Here is a 25590-nt window from a genome sequence, read left to right as displayed (position 1 = left end):
TGCTGGACAAAGACAGTAACTCACCGTATAACAACAGTTTTCTCTCCAGGTTTCCCCCCCCCCACCCCCCCCCCCCCCCCCACTATGGTTGATTTTCTGGTTCAGCAACCGTAAGCAGTCCAAACGTCACAGCATTTCCGCTCAAACTAAAGCCAGAAAATCCCATTTGGAAAAATTGCTTTCCTAGAAGCAAAGTTCAGAAAAAAGACCAAATTTACATAATCAATACGTTATCATATTGACTGCAGGCTGCTGGGGCGGAAACTACATCAATTAACATGCGCGCATTCCAATAAAGGCTCTTGGAGCTGGAACTACCTCTAGGACCCAGTAAGTGTCCTCCTTAGCCTTTTGGAGTGTGTGTATGCGTGTGGTGGGGGGGCTCAATGTGCTTCTTGCTAATCACGAATCACATCGAGACCACAAGATGATAATGCACAAGACCCTTTGAAAGCAAGAGCTTCTCACTGCTTGCTTTGATTTATTTTTATTTTATTTTAGTCGCTCCCATATATATATATTTTTTGTACCCAACGCATTTCTATCATCTAATTGCCTCATTTAAGCCACGATGGAAGCCGGTGCATTCCAGCTGACTGGGATTGAGATGTGATTCTCCTGACACATTTCCATCCATCCATCGCTTCCATCCATTCAAAGCTGTGAATTGACTTGAACTTTTTCCTTTTTTTTTTCCCCCCCCACCGTCGACGATTGCAGCTGCCGTGGGTACTTTGTGCACTTGAGGTGAGCGCGCTTTGGCACAAAAGAATCACGTACAACCATTGTCACGGCAAAGGCGTGGGAGAAAGGGGTGATGCTTTCTTTTTCTGCTCTGTTTCCATCACGCGTCTTCTATTTGAAAATTGATCATCATTGTCTATTTGGTGGCAAGGCATAAAATCGTGGCGCTCGTATTTTGGGGCAATAGCAGTGCGTGGGTGCGTGGGACGTGTCACTGAATACTAATTACCCCCAATCACCCCCCCCCCCCTCGATTCGTCTCCTTATTTTTCCCACTCGTGGGGTTTCATTATTTCCTCGATGCAATGCTGTGATGTTATGTTTCTATTCACTGGTTGTCGTTGCGGTGGGCGTCCTGCTTGTGTCGGTGTTGAAGCAGCAATGTGGAGCGGCAAGAGCGCGCCTCTGCTCCTCTCCTGCCTGCCGCTCATGGCTTTGTGGATAACCAGGTGAGTCTTTCTTTCTTTCTTTTCTTCATTTTTTTAAGCTTTTGTGAAAGGGAGACACCTAGAAGATGATAGCTGTCTGAGGGACCTTCTGCCTTTCAGTAATCCTTGGACGCACATATTGCGCACCAAGGAGACAATTTACGCCAGGGGTCACCAACTATATTTGTCAGAGGGCCATAATTTCACCGGACAGCATGGATATTGTATGATGTTTATTGCTTTATTCATTTCTGCGCATAACTGTCGGAAATTTAGCCTCAGTCTCAATTGTTGTTTTCATTTGCTTTAGCGTGATATTTTCTCTTTGAGCCTCAAAATTATGGAATCCAGTCGTGAATTGGACAGTTCGGAGGGTTCGGCCCGCGGGCCGCCATTTGATAATAACTGGTTTATGCCTTCTGTGCTCTCAGTCTGGCTATAACCTGGAGGCATGGGGCTGATAAAACAGATGGGTTGGATTATTGACTTGTTGGAAATGAACAATTCATCATAGCTTACATTATTTGTATTACATTATTTTCATGTTGCATTTATTGTGTGGATGCTGGAAGTGTTCACAGTTTCCTCACAATTCCACATTCACCCCCAAATATCTCCATTCATTCCCAGTGACACGTTCAATATCATTCGATATGATTTTATATCATTCCACATCACTGATATCATTCACATCATTGCATATCCTTCAATATCATTCCACACTTTTCAGCGACATTGCGCAAGTTTTTCACCAATATCATTCCACATCATTGAGTATCTTTTAACATTATTATATATAAATATATATGTTGACATTTTCATTCAGTATTCTCACAATATATAATAGATTTGAGGGAAAAATAGTCAAATGAATTATTTTTATATTCAAATAAATGTTCCATATTCTTTTCCTTCCTTATGATAGAAATACTACTGACCCGAGGCTGCTTTTTCCTGAGCTGACAAAGTTGTTGATTACGTTCAGCTATAATGTACCAAAGTACCTTTGATGACTTCATTCACAATGAATCTGCATGCCTGACTGAAATTTGTATGAGATGGCTAATAAATGTTTTCTGCCTTGAAATGAGAATGGAACAAGCACATTTTGTTTCATGAATCAACTCTTGGAGGGGGATTGGGAGTTGCAGCTACTCTTCAAAACCAATCATGTTCATGAAAGCTCCTCTAGCGTGTCATGTTGTTGTCATGTGTCTGTTGACCAGATCGGTAAAGGCAGACACCACTTCTGATGCCTTCAAAACCAACATCACCCTATTCACACGCATCCTTGACAGCCTGCTCGATGGCTATGATAACCGTCTTCGCCCTGGTCTAGGAGGTAAGAAAATATTACATTTGATTTCAATTTGCTATCTTTGCCAATATTCCATTGCATATTTCCCTTTACTAAATATTCACAAAGCCAGTGAACGGCTTCATTTGAACACACTTGGTTTAACATTAGCATTTGTTGCACAGATAACCTTTGACGTTAACCCCCGCCCATAGTGAGTTAAACACACAGTGTACACAAAACATTGAGATTATATAACACATTGTTTCCTAGACAAAAAGAACCATTTGACTATCAAACGTAGAAAAAAAGAGATTTTTTTTAACTGTATAATGAGTCTTTTTATCTACAAGTACGCATCTTACTAAATTATGTATTTTTAGAGGAGCAGTTTGAGCAAAATGGTGCATTTTAAATTGAGTGATACTTTTAGTCATATTTTCAAAAAGGCAACATTTATGACACCAAATATTTCCCCCGTGGTGACGGCTTAAAATGTAATTTTGCAGAGGAAGCAAACGGCTGTAAATTTAAGTAAATGAGGAAAAACGGTACTTCCCGGGCTTGCCTCACCGTCCTCGCCTCTTCCATCACCTTGTATGGTCGGCATCTCATTTCCGACTGGCCCCTCACCCCAAAGCCGAGGACCTCCCTCAGGATTTAGGTCCATTTGAAATTCAAATTCCTGAGGCCATCAACCCGGAGAAGCCATATGGGGAGCAGATCTTCGTTGGTCTGGCAGTGTTGTGCACTGCTGCTCCTCAGTCACAAGTGTGTTTATTTTTTTTTAAATGAAAATATATATAGTAGTGCCCCAAATGTTGATGCACCATTTTACGTACAGAAGAACCGTACGTGTGTATCTGTGAATTTCTAGAATAGAATAGAATAGAATAGATCTTTATTGTCGTTGTCACACATGTACAACGAAATTTACATATATATGTTTATATCTCATCTGTGGGTTGACAATTACGTTTCACGATACAACGTATATGAGTCAAACCGTTCCACACTTGGACTTAATCATAAAGGTAGAAGAGCGAAATCTAGGGCAGAGGTTTTCAAGACCAACTCATGTTTGCCCCTTGAGGCAACTGGGAAGTTTCAAGGGAGAGAAAAAAAATGTTCCTATTTCGTAAGTCAAGTGTGAGTGTAAATGCACACAGGGCTCTTCATTTCACTCCAAGCCACTTAAGTATCAACACATCAGGTTGAAAGCAAAAACTGTTGTTAAAGTGCAAATCGTAAAAATATTTCCCACTTGTCTGTTGGGTTCAAGTGTGCATGACACCTTTGAGATGTAACATCTGGTTCCTGTGGCTGCAGAATGCATGAAATAACACTGCACATTATTTGCGATGAGACTGTGAGCTGAACTCGGTTTATAGTCACGCTGAAGCTAACAGTTTTGTTCTCTGTGAGCCCAAATCAAATCTACACCAAAAAAGTTCATATGATAAAGACATTGGTACTGACGTCCTTAATGGGCCTTTTAAGTGGTGCCTTTGCTGCACGCCCACATTACATGTCTCTTCCAGGAATGGGAAGTAACTTCATGCAATTTAATGCTAATATGACTTGACCTTGTCTTCCATGCTTAACCATCCTGCGGGTATGGGCTTTACATTTTCATGAAACCCCCCTCACTGACTACAGTAGATAATCATATAATGTGTCCACAGGAGTGAATGTTTGAATGATATTTGCTCAGTATCAGACATAGAAGCGGCTAGCAAACAGAATTGTCTTAGAACTTTGTTATTGGAAAACTAACAAAAACAGCATTCAGTCTATCTGTCTTGAAGGGAGCAAAGGGCAAATCAAAGGCAAGCCAAAAATTGTGTGTGGGGGGGACTATGCCCCCAGTAACCACCTAGTTCCACCGCTTCTGGTGCTGAGAATCCTAAATCTTAAAAAAAATATTCCAAATCAATATGAGACTTATGCTTGTCACTGAGGTGCTATGTAGTGCGCCCACATAAGGTGTGAATTACAATTGAATTCACACAGCTATTCTTAATCTTGTGACCTGTATAAATAAGTAATGTGGAAATTGTGAAAGGTGTTACTTTCTGCATTTTATTTGGATGAATACAAATAATGCGTAAGATGGATTCTCCGACATTTGGAAAGCGCCAGGACTGAGGCGCGTTTCAGCCGACCAATTAAACACGGTTCAGCAAATCAGTCTGTAACAAGGGACGAGGATTTTACGCCAAGCGTGTTTGGCTTTTCTCGCCAAAGGAATGAACTTTGGTTATTGTCCTCATGTTCATATAAATAACCTCACTGTCATCCTCAGGCATTAAATGCACTCTGGGTAAAACATTTCACTCCAGGGAGCCTGTGCTGTCCCAAGTTTGCTGCAACAAGGAGGCACTGTTGGTTTTGTGTCGTCTCTCTACGTGTTTGTTGAGCACAGAAATGTAGACTTCAATTCAACAAAATACGCAAGGATGATGTCTTTTCATCCAGAAGGACCAAAGGGAGCATAATAGCAGCTCCACTGCACAACCCCCTCAGTCTAGTCAGCTTCTCTCTACCTCACTTCAACTAGCCTAAATTATAACAACGGCTCGATGAAGAACGATCGATTATGCAGTATTTTATTTTAACCCGTTTCAAATTCATTAACGATCAAATTCATTGAGTCTGGAGGCTTGGTGTGATCTAATTTCCAATGGTTCTTTTCAAAGCTGAAAATAATGTGCTTTGAACTGCAACAAATTTTGAAACAAGCGATACAAACCTTGTGCTCCCATCACCGACATTATGCACGATTTGAACATTTACACTTTGCTTATCAAACATATTGCATAAAAAGCTACGTAAAAATGGTTCCTAAATAAAAAGTCAGTTGGGATTAGCTTCAGGTCATCCACGACCCTAAAGAGGGCAAGTTGTGTGTGTGGGGGGGGGAACTAATAGAGGAAACTTCACATTCAGTCTGAAATATAGACCATAAAAAAAAATGAAAAAAAATCAGTGGACAACGTTCTTTTGATGCCTATGATATTTCCTAAGTAACACTAATGGATGGCCCATGTGGTGGGTCCTCAAAATATGACTTTATATGAACTCGATTCATAACACAGGAGTCTACATACATAAATGTAACTTGCATTTTGTCAAAGTACAATCGATGCACTTGTTGGCCTGCTGTTCCTTTTGATTCACATACTTTTTAAATGAGAAAGCCAGCCCGTAATATTTCTTGATGGAGCAATGGGGATGAGTGCCAGCCTTACAATGCATCGGAGCACTTTAGCTTGGACTAATGATGTCTTTAGATTATGAGTGTTTGGGTAAAAGGGAAAGGAAAGCTTTTTAAATTGAGCGAGCCCGCGAGCTCCAGCTTCAGTAATTATTGAAAGAGACAGCATGTGGAAGTCGCAAATGGACTTGATGTTGCAGATCTGATGCAGGAGAGCAACATTGGGAGGTTGATGTCCAGGGTTAATATAGCCACCTTCTGTTATGCTGAATGTCGCTTTCAGATTCCATCAACAAAACATAAGACAAAGAAAATGATGTTCAAGAAATAATCAGGGGGATTTTTTTCCCCCCCAATTTACCCTGGTCTCTGAGTTTGATCATGTGATGTACACAAGCTGACGCACGATTGGTTGTTAGCTGAGCCATGAGCAACTGTGATGTCATTTTCAGTCGACAGCAAGTGGCAAAATGGCCGCCCCCGGAGATGAAAAAAATGAGTGGATTCTGATGAGTAATTCATATACCACAAATGCAATATTAATCAGACTACCATTAAGACTAGTGGGGCCATGTAGAACATATTATTGTAATATTCCCTTTGAATGGTTTATCAGAGAGAGGAGATGGACAAGAAACTTGGCTGATTTACAATTTCCATACGAGTAGAATTAAGCATGTTTACATTTTGGGGATGCTCTTGTGTTGTATCTTTAAAACTTCTGGGTTAAAAATAACACATTTGTTTAAAAAAAAACTTGCCCAGTGTAGTTTAAATTGTGCTTCTTTGCTGCTTTATTGAACATCAAACTATGCTGTGCCTTCCAGACAGGGTCACTGAGGTGAAGACGGACATCTTCGTCACCAGTTTTGGACCTGTTTCAGACACAGACATGGTGAGGGCAGATATACATATTTTTTAATATTTAATCCTCCTTGTTTAAGCTTCCTTTAATACATCATTATTTTGGCGGTGCACACACCATTCGCCACAGAACTAAAGCGGGACTTGTGTTCCTCTCTAAGCACGACGTCTATTCATGTGACAGTAATCATCTTATGAATTATTGAAACTCCTCTTGTTATTCCCCCCAGTCCTTTGTTTATCCGGGGCTTTCCCCGCTTATCATTCTGAGACATGCGACCCACTCCACCTCATATCGTATATGTCCCCTGCCTTTGTTGAGGACCCATTTTCCAAGTGATTGATCCGTTGATTGAACGGCTAAAATGCGTCTGTTCAGTTCTCTCCTCTCTGAATGAAATGGAAATGAGAACTCACTCTCTCGCGCACACAAACAGGCAAAGTCGTGACTAGCAGGTCTCACATAAGGAATCAATCATGTTGAGGAGAAATGATATAAATCATAAACATGAAATTTTGATTACCACCAACATCTGACTGGCTTAATCTGTCCATGAATTTAGGACTTGTTTTTCCATTACAAAAAACAACAACAACAGTCTGGACACTCATTAATTCATTCAACTTTTTTTTAAATTTGATTTTTTGTCTATTTGTGCCCTGCGATTGGCTGGTGACCAGTTCAGGGTGTCCCCCGCCTACCGCCCGCAGACTGCTCCACACCCGCGACTCTCGTGAGGATAAAGCGGTTCAAATAATGGATAGATGGATGGATAATAGCTTCAAAATGAGTTTGACGTTAAGGACAATAGTGTTTGGCGCCAACGTGATGCACAAGGCTTTCAAAAACCAAAAGGCACAGTTTAATTTAAAAAGGGTGATTAATCTTGAGAAAGATTTGTTTCCAGCCTGAATGATTGAGTCATTTTTCTTCTGTTGCTGCCCCTCACAACAATTACACTTTTTATTACACTCTTACCTGACCTATACTGAGCCAAGACACATTAGGAGAAGCACGATGCTTCAAACAAAACAAAAAAAAAAGGACTCAAATATTTGTGTTTTGTATTTATAGTGACACAATGATGATCTTGATCACACGGGAAGGGGGGGGGGGCTCTATTTGTGTCGACAGCGCATCTGTGCCTGATTTGCGTGTCAGCACAAGACTTATACTCACTCAATTTGACAGACCTGTTTCCGCCAAGTCTGATGGATACTCGTGTTAATTGTACTTTCTGCCATCTAGTCAAAAAGATCTGCCTGTCTCTACAGGTCACTGGCATTGACTGATGAGCACATTTTTGGGAGTGAAAATTGATCATTTTCTCTAATGTGCTGTGGAACATTGGTTGGGAATTACTGTCAGTCTGGACCACCTTCATGATCATTTCAAATCCTGGGATTCAATATTTCCATATGTATGTTTCATTGGAGGATTTCACCAATCTGGTGTGACTTTCAGTAAAAAAAAAAGAAAAAAACTAAATAGGGGTTTGTCTTTTTTTCCCCACTGGCTACGTATGTGTGAATCAGGTAAACGCACACTTTAACACACAATTCATCGTGCAGGGCTTTCTGCGCTGGTATGTGTGGTTTCTTTTGACAACAGAGAATTATATGGGTCAAGGGGTTCTTCCCTGCCTCAAAGCCATCTTGGGAAAAACGCCCAGGATGGGAGCTGTGAGGAACACAAGCGCAGGCTTCACCTCTCAAATACCGTCGGATCCGAAAAGTCACTCAGTTCTCAGGTTTAATGTGTCAGGTGGAGAGCGATAGGAAACGACAACAGAGTGCAATGTGTTTTAGTTCACATTTATCAACCAAGCTCGGGAGTCTGTTGTGTTCGCTGTACACACAAACAGTAACAGTTGGACTGATGACATTTTCTCTTCCCTCAGGAATACACCATCGATGTTTTCTTCAGGCAAGCCTGGAAGGATGAGAGATTAAAATTTCATGGACCAATGAATATATTGCCTCTCAACAACCTGATGGCGAGTAAAATCTGGACCCCCGACACTTTCTTCCACAATGGGAAGAAGTCTGTGGCTCATAACATGACCATGCCTAATAAATTGCTGAGGATCAAAGATGACGGGACGTTGTTGTACACAATGAGGTAATTTACGTCAAACAAACTCATCTGACTGCGATACAGTTTGAATCAATATGCTGCGATTAATCATCTTAGGAAAGATTTGCTCTCGCCGTGGTGGGAGTTTTATGTTGTAGTCAATAATTCTAAAAGCCCTTTTTTTTTTCGACGCGTAGACTGTATTTGAATACAGATTGAGTTCAGCAGATTTTCACGAGGACGCGGAAACATCTTAAAGGACACAGTTTCACTCAAGCATATACTGTTTTGTCACATGGCATCCATTTATCAATGTCAAGAAAGACCATATGAATGATGATATACAGTCATTCTAGTTTTTTTTTTTTTTTTTTTTGCATATGCCCATCCCAGATCTTTCCCTAGACTGTATTGCGGGATTTTGCAGTGATTATTTTTCCACATGGACTGTTATTGGAGAAAAGGCAGAATGTCCAAAGTTTGGAATAATTTGACTCCCAATAAAAGATGCTCAAGTGTAATTTGAATGCTGCAAAATTACAACCGGTTTAGGTTATACAACTGCTTGTTGTTGACATTATTAGCTAATTTAATTCAGCCGATTGGTAGTTAGTACAAAATTGGAATTCCTTACCTCATGGTCCAGGGTAACTTTATTGAACAAAGGTAACAAAATAACATATACAAGCAGATATTCAAACACGCACTTCACTCAACACAAAGGGCCCTATTTTCATGCCCAGTGCAAGACCAGCACAAGGTTTAACTGTGCACATGGGTGGAAATTTCTTTTTGTGGTATTTTGTAGACTGGCGATTCTGGCAATTCAAAAGGGTCACTTGCGCCATTGTGAGAGTGAACACAGTTGACTTACTTTTGGGCCAATAAAAGCAGGTCACTCATTTCAAAATCAGTCTTTGACATTACGGAAGAAGAAATAGACTCACTGGAGTCCATTTAGAAAATCAAAGCACGCAAAGTATGTTCATCAGGAACTGCAAGCAGATCTCTACTTGCGGATAGTGTAAAGTTGGCCAGGGTCATAGATCACCACTGTGAAGCAGGTACTTGAATACTTAGCTCGTTTGTGTCCGTAAGGCCCAGAGTGTTAGTGAGCTATAATAATGCTGATAATATTTGTCATTCAATAAATTGATTTCTTCAGTGGGTTTGAAAGGTGATATTTCGAATGCATTTTTCAAGTGTATTTGTCTGTGAATCTAATGCAGGCTAACCGTGCATGCAGAGTGCCCGATGCATCTGGAGGATTTCCCAATGGACTTTCACTCCTGTCCGCTTAAATTTGGCAGCTGTGAGTAATGCTAATATAATGATACTTACTGGAATTTAAGGAAGTTAAATCTTTTCATTTTGTTGTTGTTGCTGAGTTTTTGCTGTGTCTTCCATCCTTCTTAAGGTATTTTTGTTGTCCACAGTTATATGGAACTCAGTTGCCATTGCAAAGAATGTATGTCGCCATCACTGATAACCATGGCAAAGAAAGTCCTGACACATAACACATACAATTCCATGAAATGATACTGAATATATTGAAGGAGCACGACAAAGATTGAAGGTTTTATTGTGCTTTGCTTATTTCGCTCAAATTGTATGCATCCTTTCAAACAGAGGTGTGTGTTGTGTTTTTCTTTAGACGCCTACACAATCTCGGAAGTGACTTACGCTTGGACTCTAAATGCCTCTGATTCCGTAGTAGTGGAAGGAGAAAGCTCGCGTCTGAATCAGTATGACTTACTTGGACAAACGGCGGGCCAGGAAACTATTAAATCAAGTACAGGTAAGCTCAAACTCAGACGAGGCAGTTTACTGTTTGGAGTTCTTCATTTCACACTATTCTTCACATTCAAGTCTTTCACCACTGTTGTTAAACATCAATGTGGGTGCTTATTTATTGGGTTTTCATTCGCCTGAACTGCAAGGGCCGCAGAAACAAAACACCACACCTCCAAACTGTTTCATTGAGAATAACAAGCTGTGGGTTTGTGCTTGTCTTGTTGAAATCTATGGAGCCTTTGGCAGGTATAGCTTGTGACCAAAGTCTTTTGGCGTCACTGTTTGTACTTAGACAAAAGTAAGATTGATATTTTTTATTAAATTGATTCGAATTCATTCATTCGACGAACGCAAACTTGTCATACAAGACCTGTATGGTGTCAATAAACCCAATTTAACTCACTTTACAATAGCCAGTAGTTTTGCATATCATGAATATTTCCTTAAAAAATAGTTGCTTCCACCTGTTTAATACCAGTCTTAATTCAAATTTACCGTCAAACTAACCATCAAATACGTTTCAATCAAACGATGATGTCTTAAGAACGGCCCTTGCTAGCTTAATGCTATAATGGAAAATACCACCAACTTGCTAACAGTTATTATCTGTAGTTGTAGTTCTTTAAGCAAAACATATTTGAACACAGACAGTTGAACAACCCAAATTATATAGCAATAATAACAGGCATATATTCTCAGCTCACTGGCCTAGTGGTAGAGTGTCCGCCCTGAGACTGGAAGGTTGTGGGTTCAAACCCCGGCCGGGTCATACCAAAGACTATAAAAATGGGACCCATTGCCTCCCTGCTTGGCATTCAGCATTAAGGGTTGGAATTGGGGGGTTAGATCACCAACTGATTCCCGAGCGCGGCACCGCTGCTGCTCACTGCTCCCCTCTCCCCCAAGGGATGGATTAAAATCACATGGGGATGGGTTAAATGCAGAGGACAAATTTCACCACACCCAGATGTGTGTGTGACGATCATTGGGACTTTAACTTTAACTTTAAGTAGTAGCAGAAGTAAATCTTCATTTGGGTCTACATTTTGTGTCGTCATTTGCTCAGTACCACCTCCTGGTATGCTCAAATACTTTACATTTTAATCGTTTTTATTAAGTATTTTGTGCGTGTGTGTGTGTGTGGGGGGGGGGGGGGGGGGTCAATGGCATTTCCAACCATTTCAGTAGAAAAGATGATTTCAGATATTATACAAACATGGTCACAGAAAGAAATAAACTCAAATCCGGAGGCACCACTGTAGCATTAATTTGCATTTAGCGAGGACCGGAAACCCAAAAGCAGCATGACAGGTGTGCTACAGCTCCTACAAGCCTTTCCACTTTAACAAAGCTCCCCATGGAGAATGAAAATGGGCAGACTATTTACTGTGTCTTTCTGCGCGTGTTTGGTGTGCTCAAGGGTGTTGGAGGAAATAAATAACTACTATAGCCATAAAATCAGATGAATGATATTGCTGCAGCTCTGGACAAAAACATAGAAAATATATTTGCCTGTTGGGATAGAAAGGGATGCTCGCGGAACCGTAAATGATGGCTGCTGTGCCTATCAATAATTTTATTGTCCGATTCTAGTAGCGAAAATTCCTAATGAGAAGTAAAACAACTTGGTGTGCACATAAACTGAGGTTTGAATCAAGCAACATTGACAGAAAGTTAATATTGTGGTTCAATTGTGGTCCTATCTGTTATATTTGATGGAACATATCAAACAAGCTGCATGTGTCGATGCCTGAATTGCACATGAATGACTCCACAGTGATAAAATGTTTGCCTACTGAAAACAAAAAAGAAGAGAAAACTCAATTGATTAAAATTAATTTCATTTCTGTATGTGATCAATTTATTCTCAGCTGTTTGTTTTCGTAAGGAAGGCTCTGGAGCAGATGAGAGATCTGAAAGTGTGTGTGACTCTCAAGACAGCATTGATCTAATTTTAGCAGTATTATTTGCTTGCGCAAACAGCATGACACCAAGGGAGAGTCATCAGTGCTGGGAGATCACTGCTGCTTTCATCTTTTCAACCAGTTGTCAGCCTGCAAATGTGAATTAAGGCGCAGTTGTGTGTCTCATTCATTTATTTGGAGTTTCTCCTCATAGGCTTTGTCTTGCGTCACTGTCTTCTCAGTTTTTATTCATGGAAATGATCTTTATTGATGTTCAAGGAAGGGTTGCTGAATGCGTTTATCACATGCAATGATAATAACTGCAGATATATCATGAAACACACAACTAGACACTCTGTAGTTAGTACCTGTAAAATATGACTAATTTGATTAGCAACAGTGGCTTCTTATGTTCAATTTATTTCAACTGTAGTTGGCACTACGATTTTGGCTCACAACACAAAATATTCAAGCAATGGCACATGACACTCAAGGTACCCATTTTGAGAAAAGTCGATGCATTCATTTTGCAAATGAATTGCTATTCTGTACTAAATTATAGAAGTGCAATGATTTATTGATAACTAATCAATTTTCAAATTAATTCCATAACTATTTTTGATCAAGTGATTTATAGACCATGTTTAGTTTAAAATTGTCCAAATCCTCCAAATTTCAGGCCATCAATTGTAAATGTTCTTCAATTAATGGAGTGCCTCATAAAAGCAGACCTACGGTTTTTGTTTTGAATCTAAAATAAACTTTTACAAACATCAACATTTAATTTGGAAAACAATAATCAACATGTTTTTCCTGTTTTCTGACACGTTATGGATTGAACCAGTTGGTGAATCATATTTGTGCTTTTTCTCACAATTGGAATGATGTTCTACTGTAGTTTTGAATTTAGGGATGAAAATGGAAAACCTTTTCTTTTTTTTTCATAAAAGTCCCATTCATTGTTGAAAAAAAAATCTTACAAATAGGTTCTTGATTGTGACGAAGAAAAAAATGCCATCTGGTAGTCCAGTCTTTTTGACTTACTGTCCACACAGGTCACGGAATGACTCCAAGTTGTTTTCACGATTTGAAATTAAATCCTGTCCGTCTCCTCCCTTTCTTAACGGTTTCAATTCTTATTCCCCCAGTGACTTCCTTTCAGTATCAAGGGAATTCCAGCATCCATTTCGCTCTCCACGACTCTCCTTTCATGAACTAAACGCTTCTATCAATGATAAGTGGTGTATGATGCCTTCATAGGAGGAAAATGCCCGGCTGCGAGTGTTTCTTTGGTTGAACTAGTCGCTCCACATTATCTGATTGGCTGACTTTAAATGAATCATTCATTAGTGGTGTGTCAGGGCTTAATGTAGCGTATTTGCAAAGTAGGTCATTTGGTACGAGCAAATGTGCTCTCGGGCGTCACTGGGATGGACATCTTGCACAAACATGTGAACACAGCCTCACACGCTTGCAAAATTTGTACAATTTCATAACTCATTCATGTTCTACTTGTTACTTTAAAGCACTTGTATGTTGTACACTTGGGTGCAGCTGCATGCTTTACATACACAACACACGTCTGAAGCGAGCTGGAAGGAATTGTGTCATTTAATCCGCACTGTTTTGTGCAGCTAACAGGGACCTTGGCATTTCAGGGTGTGAATAATAGAAAGAAGGATGTGAGTTGTGTAAATTTCTTGGTCTTATTGAAGTTTATTCATGATTTTCTGACACTTGAAAAGAGAAGAGCAAATTAATATAAATATTACAATTTAAGGGGAAAAAAATATATAATTTCGTAAACTGCAGACATGTAAGATTGAATTACCGTATTTTCCGCACTATAAGGCGCACCTAAAAACCTCAAATTTTCTCAAAAGCCGGCAGTGCGCCTTATAATCAGGTGCGCCTTATATATGGACCAATATTGAGCCACTACAGCAGGCGTGTCCAAAGTCCGGCCCGCGCGCCAAATGTATATATCTTATATCTGGACAAAGTTTTAAAATGGGCTATTCATTGAAGGTGCGCCTTATAATCCGGTGCGCCTGATAGTGCGGAAAATACGGTACTACTAAATGGGAAGATAAATTCTAAAAAGAGCATATTTCTGTTTGTTTGTGCCAGATAATAAAGTTTGGGTTGTAGAAGTTTTCCCGACCCCCGAGATATCCCCCAGGCAAAATAAATCCTAGCTCCACCAGTGACCAGGTACTTACAACAAAAAGGCAGTAACTAATTCATTTAATGCCAATGATGGCTATAGGTGTCAAAGATCAATTTTCAACTGGGCTGTCAGTGAAAGAGTTAATTGGCTTTGGACGTCACAAATATCAGAGATCACAATCCTGCTAGAACCTCTAATGATTCTGAGCTGGTCTAAATGATTCCATGAAGACTCGGTGTGAGAATAACTGTCGATTATTTCACTTGTCTGTTAGTAACATTTTGGCAGACATAAATGAAAAATTCCAAGACAACTGAGACTAAATAGCTTGTGAAGATGAAAGACATGCTCTCTTTGTTAATGGTTGTGGCAATTGTCGATAATAAAGGCTTGTCCAAATGAAATTGCTTTTATGGAGTTATATTACGTGCAAGGAGAGAGCACAGACACGCTTTGACTAACAATAGCGAAACACTTCCCCCACGAACGGGGAAACCGTGTTTCTCCTGGTGGGAGTGGTTGGTGTGGATGATCTAGGGCAGTGTTTTCCAACCTTTAGTGAGCCAAGGCGCATATTTTCTATCATAACAATCTCACGGCACACCACCAAACAAAACAGACGCAAATTTATAGTATTTCAAGTGAACCAATCAGTGGTTTAGACCTTGGAAGGCAGAACGAGGGCACAGATTCAGGTTAGCACTTGTGGTCATATCACAACCACCAAACATTTGCTCAGATGACAGAGGCTGTCATTGCTGTGAGAAGCTTGTTGCCAAAAGTGTTGCCGGGGGAGTTAGCAATTGTGTATGTGGGTTTATACCGCGTTGATGCGAAGGTACCCGCATTCCTTCTGAGGCTCGGTTGCCATGGTAACACTCATTGCAAATGGAAATGGCGTAAGGCTCAAGATGGATCTTTGGGGAAAAGCGCTGGTTGTTTTAGTTTAGGTTCCTTGTTCTTTCCGTCGCTTTGTTTCTCAAGATTGGCTTTCTGGTGTAACCCATGGGGAATGACTGGATCCTTGCACTGCAAATCTGTGGCATCAAGGTAAAGAATGAGGTCAGGGAAGCTGTTCTGTTGACAAGTGGTCTTTTTCTGTCAGATGAGTCACAGTGGCACCTAAGATGTTTTTTGTGTATCTCTAAAAAAACAGATGGGCAAAAAGGGGCCGACCTCCTACTCAACACCTAGTTGTAGTAATAATAAAAAGACATAACGATAAAAATGTTTCAGAATTAACTGCTGGAATTGACACCAGCTCCCCATTTCCACCTCTATCTTCTCGTCTCATGTAACCAGCCATTTCAGATGGCAATAAATGGGCTATGTTTCTCTTTTCTGTTGCCATGGGTAACACATCTCCTTCTCATGTCTAATCGTGGCTTCGCTTTGAGATAGAGCCTCGATGCACAAGGCCTGCCTCACGCTGCGCACTTGCACAGTGATTCTCGATATGTTTTGCATATATAGAATATATATGCAAACCATTTATTCTTCGTCATATTATTGAGACATTTTTCCTATTCCCATCCGAGTTGCAAATTGCAATGTTTTAAACTGACCTCCTCTTCTGCTCAGGTGAATACACCGTGATGACCGCTCATTTCCATTTGAAGAGGAAGATTGGCTATTTTGTCATCCAGACCTACCTCCCATGCATCATGACCGTCATCCTCTCCCAAGTGTCTTTTTGGCTGAACAGAGAATCAGTGCCGGCAAGAACTGTATTTGGTAAGTGTGTGCATCACTTTTTGACTATATTCTTCTAATGCTCATTCTTTTATCATTATCGGATCATCATTTCAGCAGGTTATTACAATACATCTATAGTATACCAAACTCCTCATAATTTTGAATATCAACACACGTGGAAGCATTTGGAATGATCTTAATTTTGGAAAACTCCCATTTGTAAGCGCAAGGCTGGATGAAAATGTTTGGAAGCAACGGAGAATGGGGACTTGAAAAGAGGAGACATGCTTTAAATGCTTGACTGCTTTTTCTATATAGCTGAACTTGTTTGTAATCCAAGTGGAAGTAATAAGAGTGACCGAAGACTGGTTGACTCAGGGAAGAAACCACATGGGAAATAAGGATCTCCTTTCAGATAACAAATTGGCCTCCCGGGTCAATGAGAAGTGACTATTCATGATTATCTGGGATTTTGTGCTTAGTCTGTTGACCAGAAAGAAAAGTAGAAGCTGACTTGTTTTTTAATAGTTCATAACAGCAGGCAGATCAATGCAAATATGAGAAATGTTGGCATTAATTGATACAAGTGACGTTTCAATTTCTCGAGCTCATCAAACATAGACAAATGCTTCTTTGAACTCATTGTAATAATCAAGTGGATTGCAGATAAAAGCATGGATGAGCTTCTTTTCTTCTGCTTGGATCATGAAACCCTTTAGTCTGAATATGTTTTTCAGCTAGCTATTTTGCCGCAACTGCTGAAAGTTAGGTCCAAGTCGATCAGCATCCCAAGATGCTTTTTAGAAAACAGTGACGCCAAGTGTGTACTAACAACAACAACAATTCTCTTTTCTGTATTGCTAAAAACAATTCTCAGGTTTGTCTTGGTTCCGCTGAAGGAAATTTTCTTTCATCCACTTGTTAATTTGCTTTAGTGACGCAACATGGTAATTGAACTGCTGTCATTTGGAGATTCTAAAGGGGTCCAAGAATTGACCCTTGAGGGACCCTCTAGACCTGTGCACTCCATATAATAACAAATCTGACTATAGTTTTGTCAGGGTTGTAACTTAACTTGTCTTTGTGTTTTCAGGGGTAACCACGGTGCTCACGATGACAACGCTGAGTATAAGCGCTCGCAACTCCCTTCCCAAGGTTGCATACGCCACCGCCATGGACTGGTTCATCGCTGTTTGCTATGCTTTTGTCTTCTCTGCTTTGATTGAGTTTGCCACAGTCAATTACTTCACCAAGCGCGGCTGGGCCTGGGATGGAAAGAGTGTTGTGACCGACAAGGTGATGAGACCAAAGACGTTTTGACAATGATGTCTCCATGTTCATGTTATCGCGACACCTCGCACTAATTCATTCACCGTTCAAGAGGTGAAATATTGGTGCGCTTATTTCCGATACATTTCAATTGGTTCTTTTTTCTCTCAACAGAAAAAAGAGAGGACATCTGTGATCAAGAAGAACAACGCCTATGCTGTAGCAGTGGCCAATTATGCACCTAACATTACCAAGAATTCAAGCACGCTTCCAACCATTGCTAAAGGAGGTGCTTCAGAATCCCACAAGGTCAAAGGAGATGGCAAGATCCCCGACAGCAAGAAGACTTTCAATAGCGTTAGCAAAATTGACAGGATGTCAAGGGTTTTGTTTCCCGTTCTCTTTGGTTCCTTCAACCTGGTTTACTGGGCCACCTACTTAAACCGAGAACCCGTCATCAAGGACATGGTGCCCTCCACTTAGACGCCAGCTTCAATAAGTTTTGGTCAGGAGGCCTCAGAACCAAATACCTCCAGCAACTGTGTGTACGTACTTTTGCAGAGTGATGTCCTGGATTGCAGTGTGATCCTCTAGCTCCGCCTATTTTCTACACCGTCTGCAGCACTTTTGACAACTCTTGTCTTTTGTAAATGTCTGTCTATTTATATTCCCTTTTCATTGTGTGATGAATTCTATTAGAATGTGTATCTCCCGTTTCCAGTTTAAGTATGTGACCACTGTACATACGATATCAATGTGAACACGAACATATATAATGGTTTAAAGTCACTTCTAAATTCGGATGTAATCAACACCATTTTCTTGATGTTTTCTTATGTCTTTTTTTTTTCTTTTTTCCGAGTGAAAGAGATTTTCTGATTATGTTTTTGTTTCGTTTGACTGTCTTCTGTTTTGTCATTCAAAAGTGGCCTGACTTGTTTTGTCCAAGTCAATGCAAAAACACAGTTGTTTAGTGTTGTCACAGAATAAATGTTTTATTACCCGTGACCATCAGCATGGAGCTCTAATCAATATTTAAAAACGATAATAATGTTTAAAAAAAACATACAAGTAAACATATTCATTGTGTTCCTGGCTAAAATTTACACATTTTATAATAATGACTGACAAAAATGTAAAGTTTAAAAATTACAATTTATACAAAGCTGAGATATGTGTTCACGGAACAAGCCTTAAGATGCATTTCCATATATGACCACTAAGAGAAGTAATGGTGCAAGGAAATCAGACAGAACAGAATTTACTGCTGTCACATGTAGCCTATAAGAAATAAAAGGGTGTGGGGTGGACATTTTTTGATAGAAAGTCAACAAGGTTACCTTAAACAGACTATCAACAGTTAACTTTTATTTTTTAGACAGTATTTTTCAATCAAGCGTTTGATTTTTTTTTTTTTTGAAATACAATTTCACAATGGTTGTGTAGCGAGGTGAGAAACAAAACCAAAACAGTTCATTTGTAATATTGTTGTTGTCATATATAGTATAAAACATTTATTATGCGTTTACTTACGTTGGGTTTTATTTATATTTTAATTCCTGCATTAGTTTGAAAGTAAAAAAAAAAATTCTGATGAATTTAAAAAAAAAAGTGACAGTCTTTTTCTAGTGTTGTAATGTGAGAGGATATGGCAGTGCTATTGTGGTTTGTGTTACATTTTTTTCCGACACTCAGAGAGGATAGAATGTTTTGTGAAGAGAAATACCTTCCGCCCCTCATCAGTAGCCAGATATTGTGCTTTCCCTTTTTTTACCCACTCAACAACAGTCTATTTTTTATTGGATTTTTGGATCAAATGTTGCATGGCATAACACTCTGGCTTGCTTTCTTATCCCTCTCAACATTCCTTCGTTTCAGACTTATTGTTTGCCGTCCTATTGAAATTCTTATACATTTTAGATAAGAATGATTGTTTACAAGGTCGTTGCGCCCAGTTTTTAATAAAACATATCACCTTAAAATGATATATTTACTTGTTATTTTGGGGATTTTTAGCAAGAGACTTTGGAGGCAATACCAATGTTGGTTGCTGTTTTGATGTTGAAAAAAAATGTCCTGCACAACATTTACTGAGCAAAGGCACATATTTCACATTTGGGGGTGGAAAAAACTCCAGGAAACAAAATATGACACTAGGAAACAATAATATGACTGAAAGTAGTTACACAGGTTCATTGCATCTACAAATAAAAATTATTGAGAGGCAAATATAGATGAACAAGGATTCTATTGTGTAGATAAATAAGTGGCCATTGATTAGTCATTACATCAAAATGCAACAATAAATCTTAGTCAAAACACATTACACACATTGAAATGTCTCAAAATATACGTTAAAAAAAAAGCTATGACAAATGAACATTGAAATGTCTCAAAGTATAAGTTAAAAAAAAAAGAGCTATGCCAAATGAACGCTTGTTACCATAGCAACTGGCGTTGGTTTTTGTTCATCATCAGGCTGTGGGCGGGATTTCCGGATGTTCGACAAGAACGTGCTTATTAAAAAATAATGTTCAACATGTTCTTTGGGTTTAATTAAAATAAGTTTGTTGGGCTGTATTATTTGCATTTAGCATGCTGTAGTTAGGATATCGTGTTTTTCTACGTATAGTGCAAACAACAAAGGTAGATGCATCAATAAACTACATTTCCCAGAATCCTTTGCGGCAACCAAAAATGTCAGCGCCCTTGAGATTCGTGATCGGCACTGTTTTAGGACTGTACGCATATAAAATCTCGGGATTTCTACAATACTAACCTCTGTCCTTTAATGCTAAGCAATGAGTCGGTATTAGCATTCATTGCATTGTTTTATTCTACCCTGTCAGTCGTGTATAGTTAAATTTCACGCATGTTAATCATGCTTCTGTCGTCCACGCTACCGTTTCGGTGTGTTTTACTGTTAAAAATGTGCAGAGGGAAAATGCCAAACCATAGTATGAGTTATTCGGTGCTAAGACGTTGCTGGCTGAAGAAACTACCCATTCCTTCTAAAAATTTGAGGCTGCAGCTTTCTAACCTCAGCACTCAATGTGACAAAGTAAGACCAGTAGTAAATATAAACCTTTTCTATTTAGAAGCATTGATCAGATTTATGTTTTATTATGTTGTGTAGGAAGTCGTTGACCTATCCAAGTTTCCTGTGGATAGAATCAGGAATTTTTGCATCATTGCACATATTGACCATGGAAAGAGCACACTGGCTGACAGACTATTGGAAATGACAGGTATGTTTGTAAAAACAGCTGGATAATGTACCAACAATCAATAGATTGGATTTATTGTATCTTTTTGTATATATATTAAATTTGAGATCCGTAAACTTTTTTTTGTTGTTGATGAAAGCAAACTCATCTAATTGCAGTCTTCTACTTTTAGGAATACCTTTGTAAATCAGATTTCAGTTTGATGCAGACAACTAAACCATTTCTAAATTTCCAACACACATGCAAAAAAAAATCCTATTTAAAAAGACACTGCAGTATCTTGTTATAAGTCCCAATCAAACAATATAAATAACCTATTTTTATCACGGGTACTAGAGCTCTTTATGTAGTTTAGCTGGACCTAGAAATGTCCAATGAGTTTCCATAAATCATCCATCTTGGTTTGTCCTAAAATGATTTGAGGTAAGTTGTAAATAATGGCTGTCATTACCAGGGGCCATAGCAAAAACGGACGAAAACAAACAAGTGCTGGATAAGCTCCAGGTGGAGCGAGAGAGGGGCATCACCGTGAAGGCCCAGACTGCCTCTTTGTTTTACACACATCATGGCAAGCAGCACCTCCTAAACCTCATCGACACGCCAGTAAGTGGGCTATTATTTGACGACTGTTTTGTTATAATTCCTTGGAAAAATAATGAAAAATCTTTCAAGCTGTTAGCCATTGCAACACGATTATTAAATGTCCAATTTTAGGAGTTTATTTTTTCCAGTTGCTGATGAGACAAATTCACCCACTTTTTAGTATGTTTACTATTTATTTAGCTGATGATGAGTAATTTCACATGCATCTCCACAGGGTCACGTTGACTTCAGCTATGAAGTGTCTCGGTCCATATCTGCCTGTCAGGGCGTCCTCCTGATTGTCGACGCCAATCAGGTTACAAGAGCCGGCCGGCCGCGGTGTGGTTGGTTCTGCAAATGCTGATGCATTCTATTGACGATGTCTGTGGTGTTCAAGGGCATTCAAGCACAGACAGTGGCCAACTTCTACCTGGCTTTTGAAGCTCAGCTCTCAATCATCCCTGTTATTAACAAGGTAATTAAATTGTTTTTTATTTGAGTGGAACATCCTCAAGTCCCAATTCAATCAAAGTGCATTGCATTCGTGCCGGACTGAGATTTATATTTTTGGAGTGTTTTGTCACATTTCAAATGTTCAAGTAGTTTTTGGCATGTGTGAGTAATCAAGAGTACCTGGAAAAAGCCCAGTTATTTTCATTATTTAATGATTTTTACATGATGATGATATTTACACCATATATGATATGCTATGCTAACTACTATCTTTCAGATTGATTTGAAAAACGCGGATCCAGAGAGAGTGGAGTCACAGATTGAAAAAGTGTTTGATATTCCTCGTGAGGACTGCATCCGGGTAGGTTGAGGAATGTTTTTCAGCTTCATCATGAATGAAAATGTTTTTTTTTTTTTTTTATGAATTCCTCTTGTTTCAGATTTCAGCTAAACTGGGTACAAATGTTGAAGGGGTTCTCCAAGCGGTTGTAGAGAGGATTCCACCGTAAGAATAATCTGTCGTTTAAGACATGAGGCAAAGTTGACACGTAGTCACTGAATATTTTTTTCCCCCCATGTTCCCTCAGGCCTTCGGCAATTGTTCATGACCCATTCAAAGCACTTGTCTTTGATTCAAATTTTGACCACTACAGAGGAGTCGTGGCTAACATCGCTGTGTTTGCGGGTCACGTCAAAAAAGGGGACAAGATCGTGTCGGCGCATCTTGGCAAAGCCTACGAGGTCAACGAGCTCGGACTTCTTCGCCCAGAGGAGCACCCGACTCAGAAACTGTAAGATGCATTCTGACTTGACTCATGACACTTTTTTTTCCCTCCAGGATCATACTAATCGAAGAAATGTGACCAACAAATAGTGTGATGTGCTTTTGAATTGTCATACCGAGAAGTAATCCAACACAGACGGTGTATTATAGAGACTTCCGAGTAGGTTGTAGGATGTAACTAAAAATGAATACTATTAGAGTATATCCAAAAAGGGAAAGGTTACCTAATCTTCATAATATTATTTACTTTTTTCTCAAATTGTTCATCCCTGAATAACAAACGCCCATACGGAATGTTTTTTTAAATCAAATTGAACATATAACCATATAATCCATAATTAATGTTTGTGATAATGAAAACGAGGTTATGTTTAGGGCTATTGAATATTTTTAGAGTTCTATCAATTAATCGGATACAGTTTTATTTGCATTAAAGTATATATAAACATTTGTAACCTTTTTTCCCCCAATTACTGTTTATGAACCAATTACTTTTGTTTATTGGTATTGTTTACGGATTAAAAAATCAGCTCAACAACAGTTTAGCAACATCACACTAGGATTGATGGTCGTTGATTTACAAAATAAAAGCAGATGTCTGCAAAGGTCTTATTTTGATTAAACACAAAAGATAAATCAGTGCGTTTCATGAAAGACTAAATAAATCAGAGAATTGTTAATTTTGAGAGCCCTGTTTGAAGATTGGGGTCGTTTGTGTCTCAGATTTGCTGGACAGGTAGGCTACCTCGTAGCCGGGATGAAGGAGGTAAAAGAGGCGCAGATTGGGGACACCCTCTACCACCAGGGCCAGCCCGTAGAAGCTCTACCCGGTTTTAAGCCAGCCAAAGCAATGGTGTTTGCTGGTAAGAAATATCCTCATGTGGTATTGTCACCAATTGTACTAAGAAAACCCCCCAAAACAATCCAGGTTATATATACCGATTAAGAAAACGGGTTGTGATGTTTAACCAACACCGACAAAACCAGCTGTCTGAATGTAGCTGCGGATCACTTTTTCTCTAGGAATGTATCCAGTGGACCAATCAGAATACCCGGGCCTTCGTAGCGCCATCGACAGACTGACATTAAACGACTCCAGTGTCACAGTGCAGAGAGACAGCAGTATGGCCCTGGGAGCTGGTTGGCGGTCAGTACCAAACTGGTCTTGCAATCCCTAACTAAAGAGTTGGTCACTGCACTGAATTCTGTATCATGTCAATTCAGACATGTCTTAGTGTTAATGGGGGAATAATTCAGTGTCCCGTGTAATGAATGTTATGTATAACACTAGTGGGAATCCGCAGGCTGGGCTTCCTGGGACTTCTTCATATGGAGGTGTTTAATCAGAGGCTGGAGCAGGAATACAATGCTTCTGTCATCATAACAGCGCCAACAGTGCCTTATAAGGCGGTGCTGTCGTCAGCTAAACTCATCAAGGTAAGACTTGGTCCCAGATCGAAATTCCAACCCTTACTTTTAAATTGTACTTCTTGGGTATGATGGAATCAAAAGAAACTGGAACTGAAGCTAATGAGCCGTTCAACTTGCACGTGTAAACTTGTTACAGGAACATGGCATGGAGGAGATCACAGTGGTGAACCCAGCTCAGTTTCCAGATAGATCGGTAGTGTCGGAGTATTTGGAACCAATGGTGCTGGGGACCATTTTAGCACCTGACACATACACTGGCAAGATTATGACTCTATGCTTGGTAAGATTTCTTTCTGTCCTACTAGATGTATTCTGCTTATTAGACATGCAACTGAATATTGTTTCTGCCCTTTTTAATGAAAAAAAAAATGGTGATGTTTGTACTCATGTAGAATCGCAGAGGCATCCAGAATAATATGGTGTACGTCGATGACCATCGTGTGATGATGAAGTATCTTTTCCCTTTAAATGAAATTGTTGTGGATTTCTACGATCTCCTCAAGTCTCTGTCTTCTGGATATGCCAGGTAAAATAATGCAAGTTTGCCAAACTGCAAATTTGGGTGGGCATTGTAATTAATTCAACAATCATTAAAAAAAAAACATATCAGTGTGCACTTGATTGTTGATTGTGTTATTATAATCTCCACGTTATTGAACACATTATTTTCATTTTTGTCCTTCATAGCTTTGATTATGAAAATGCAGGCTACCAGGTGGCTGACCTGATCAAGATGGACATTCTATTGAATGGGCGCCCAGTGGAAGAGCTCACTGTAATTGTTCACAGGTAGTTTTTTTACAGCAGAGCTTTGCTCTGTGAGTCACACCTCAAGTTGCATCTAAATGTTGTAAAATATATATATATATATTTTTCTTTCCAGAGCACGTGCATACAGCACAGGAAAAGCCATATGTGAGCGACTCAGGGATTTCATACCAAGGCAAATGTTTGAAATTGCTGTACAAGCAGCTATTGGAAGTAAAATCATTGCAAGAGAGACGTGAGTGAAAGGCTTTTTATTTACTATCCACTGTGAATCATTGAAAATATAAGCGAAAAAATGCCTTTAGAAAATTAACATCTCAATGTGTGGCTTTTTTAGAATAAAGGCATACAGAAAAAATGTCATCGCAAAATGTGTAAGTATTATTTGATTTTTCTATTCATCCTGTGTCAGTTGTGATGATGTTTTCACCAATTAAATGATTCATTCTTTGTTGCAAGTATGGTGGGGACATAACACGCAAGATGAAGCTCCTGAAGAAACAAGCAGAAGGCAAAAAGAAGATGAGGCGTATTGGCAATGTGGAAGTACCCAAAGATGTTTTTATCAATGTTCTGAAGAGGACAGACAAATAGAGTTACTGTAAATATACTGTACTATATATATATATTATATGAAAAAATTTAGTATATGTCCATGGAGGTAGTATGTTATTGAAATACTGCATTGTTCATTTCAAAATAAAATAGTACTGAAATAATTGTGTTAAGTTTTGCTTTCTACACTTATGGAAAGTTGAATAAAATAAGCTTAAGCATAAAAACATTTCACAGTTTGGATACTGTCTACAAAAACAGTAATTCATTTACATAAACAACAGAGACGTACAAAATATATGATTAGATTACAATACAATTGATTAATTAT

General features: G+C 39.2%; 2 protein-coding genes across 4 annotated transcripts; both read left to right on the top strand.

The window, feature by feature from the left end:
* Positions 1–371: 371 nt before the first annotated feature.
* Positions 372–19444, top strand: LOC119129155 (gamma-aminobutyric acid receptor subunit alpha-2). 3 transcript variants are annotated; one of them, XM_037262231.1, is made up of 10 exons: positions 372–747; positions 1124–1193; positions 2399–2514; positions 6514–6581; positions 8452–8672; positions 9857–9939; positions 10282–10425; positions 16077–16229; positions 17284–17486; positions 17634–19444. In XM_037262231.1, exons 2-10 carry the CDS (start codon positions 1126–1128, stop codon positions 17940–17942), a joined length of 1365 nt encoding a protein of 454 aa, XP_037118126.1. In that variant the 5' UTR covers positions 372–747; positions 1124–1125; the 3' UTR covers positions 17943–19444. The 3 variants fall into 3 exon arrangements, with proteins under 3 accessions (XP_037118126.1, XP_037118128.1, XP_037118125.1); XM_037262233.1 differs by having other exon boundaries at positions 1121–1193; XM_037262230.1 differs by lacking the exon at positions 372–747 and having other exon boundaries at positions 766–1193.
* Positions 19445–20150: 706 nt separating this feature from the next.
* Positions 20151–25423, top strand: guf1 (GTP binding elongation factor GUF1). The gene is made up of 17 exons (XM_037262454.1): positions 20151–20520; positions 20596–20707; positions 21141–21289; positions 21504–21584; positions 21666–21743; positions 21999–22082; positions 22162–22226; positions 22309–22512; positions 23229–23368; positions 23529–23652; positions 23810–23942; positions 24073–24216; positions 24329–24462; positions 24624–24725; positions 24820–24939; positions 25042–25078; positions 25164–25423. Exons 1-17 carry the CDS (start codon positions 20332–20334, stop codon positions 25296–25298), a joined length of 2031 nt encoding a protein of 676 aa, XP_037118349.1. The 5' UTR covers positions 20151–20331; the 3' UTR covers positions 25299–25423.
* The last annotated feature ends 167 nt before the right edge of the window (positions 25424–25590 follow it).

The sequence above is a fragment of the Syngnathus acus genome, chromosome 10, assembly GCF_901709675.1.
Source record: "Syngnathus acus chromosome 10, fSynAcu1.2, whole genome shotgun sequence".
In the NCBI taxonomy this organism is placed as follows: Eukaryota; Metazoa; Chordata; class Actinopteri; order Syngnathiformes; family Syngnathidae; genus Syngnathus; species Syngnathus acus.
This window is presented reverse-complemented; position numbering and strand designations above follow the sequence as displayed.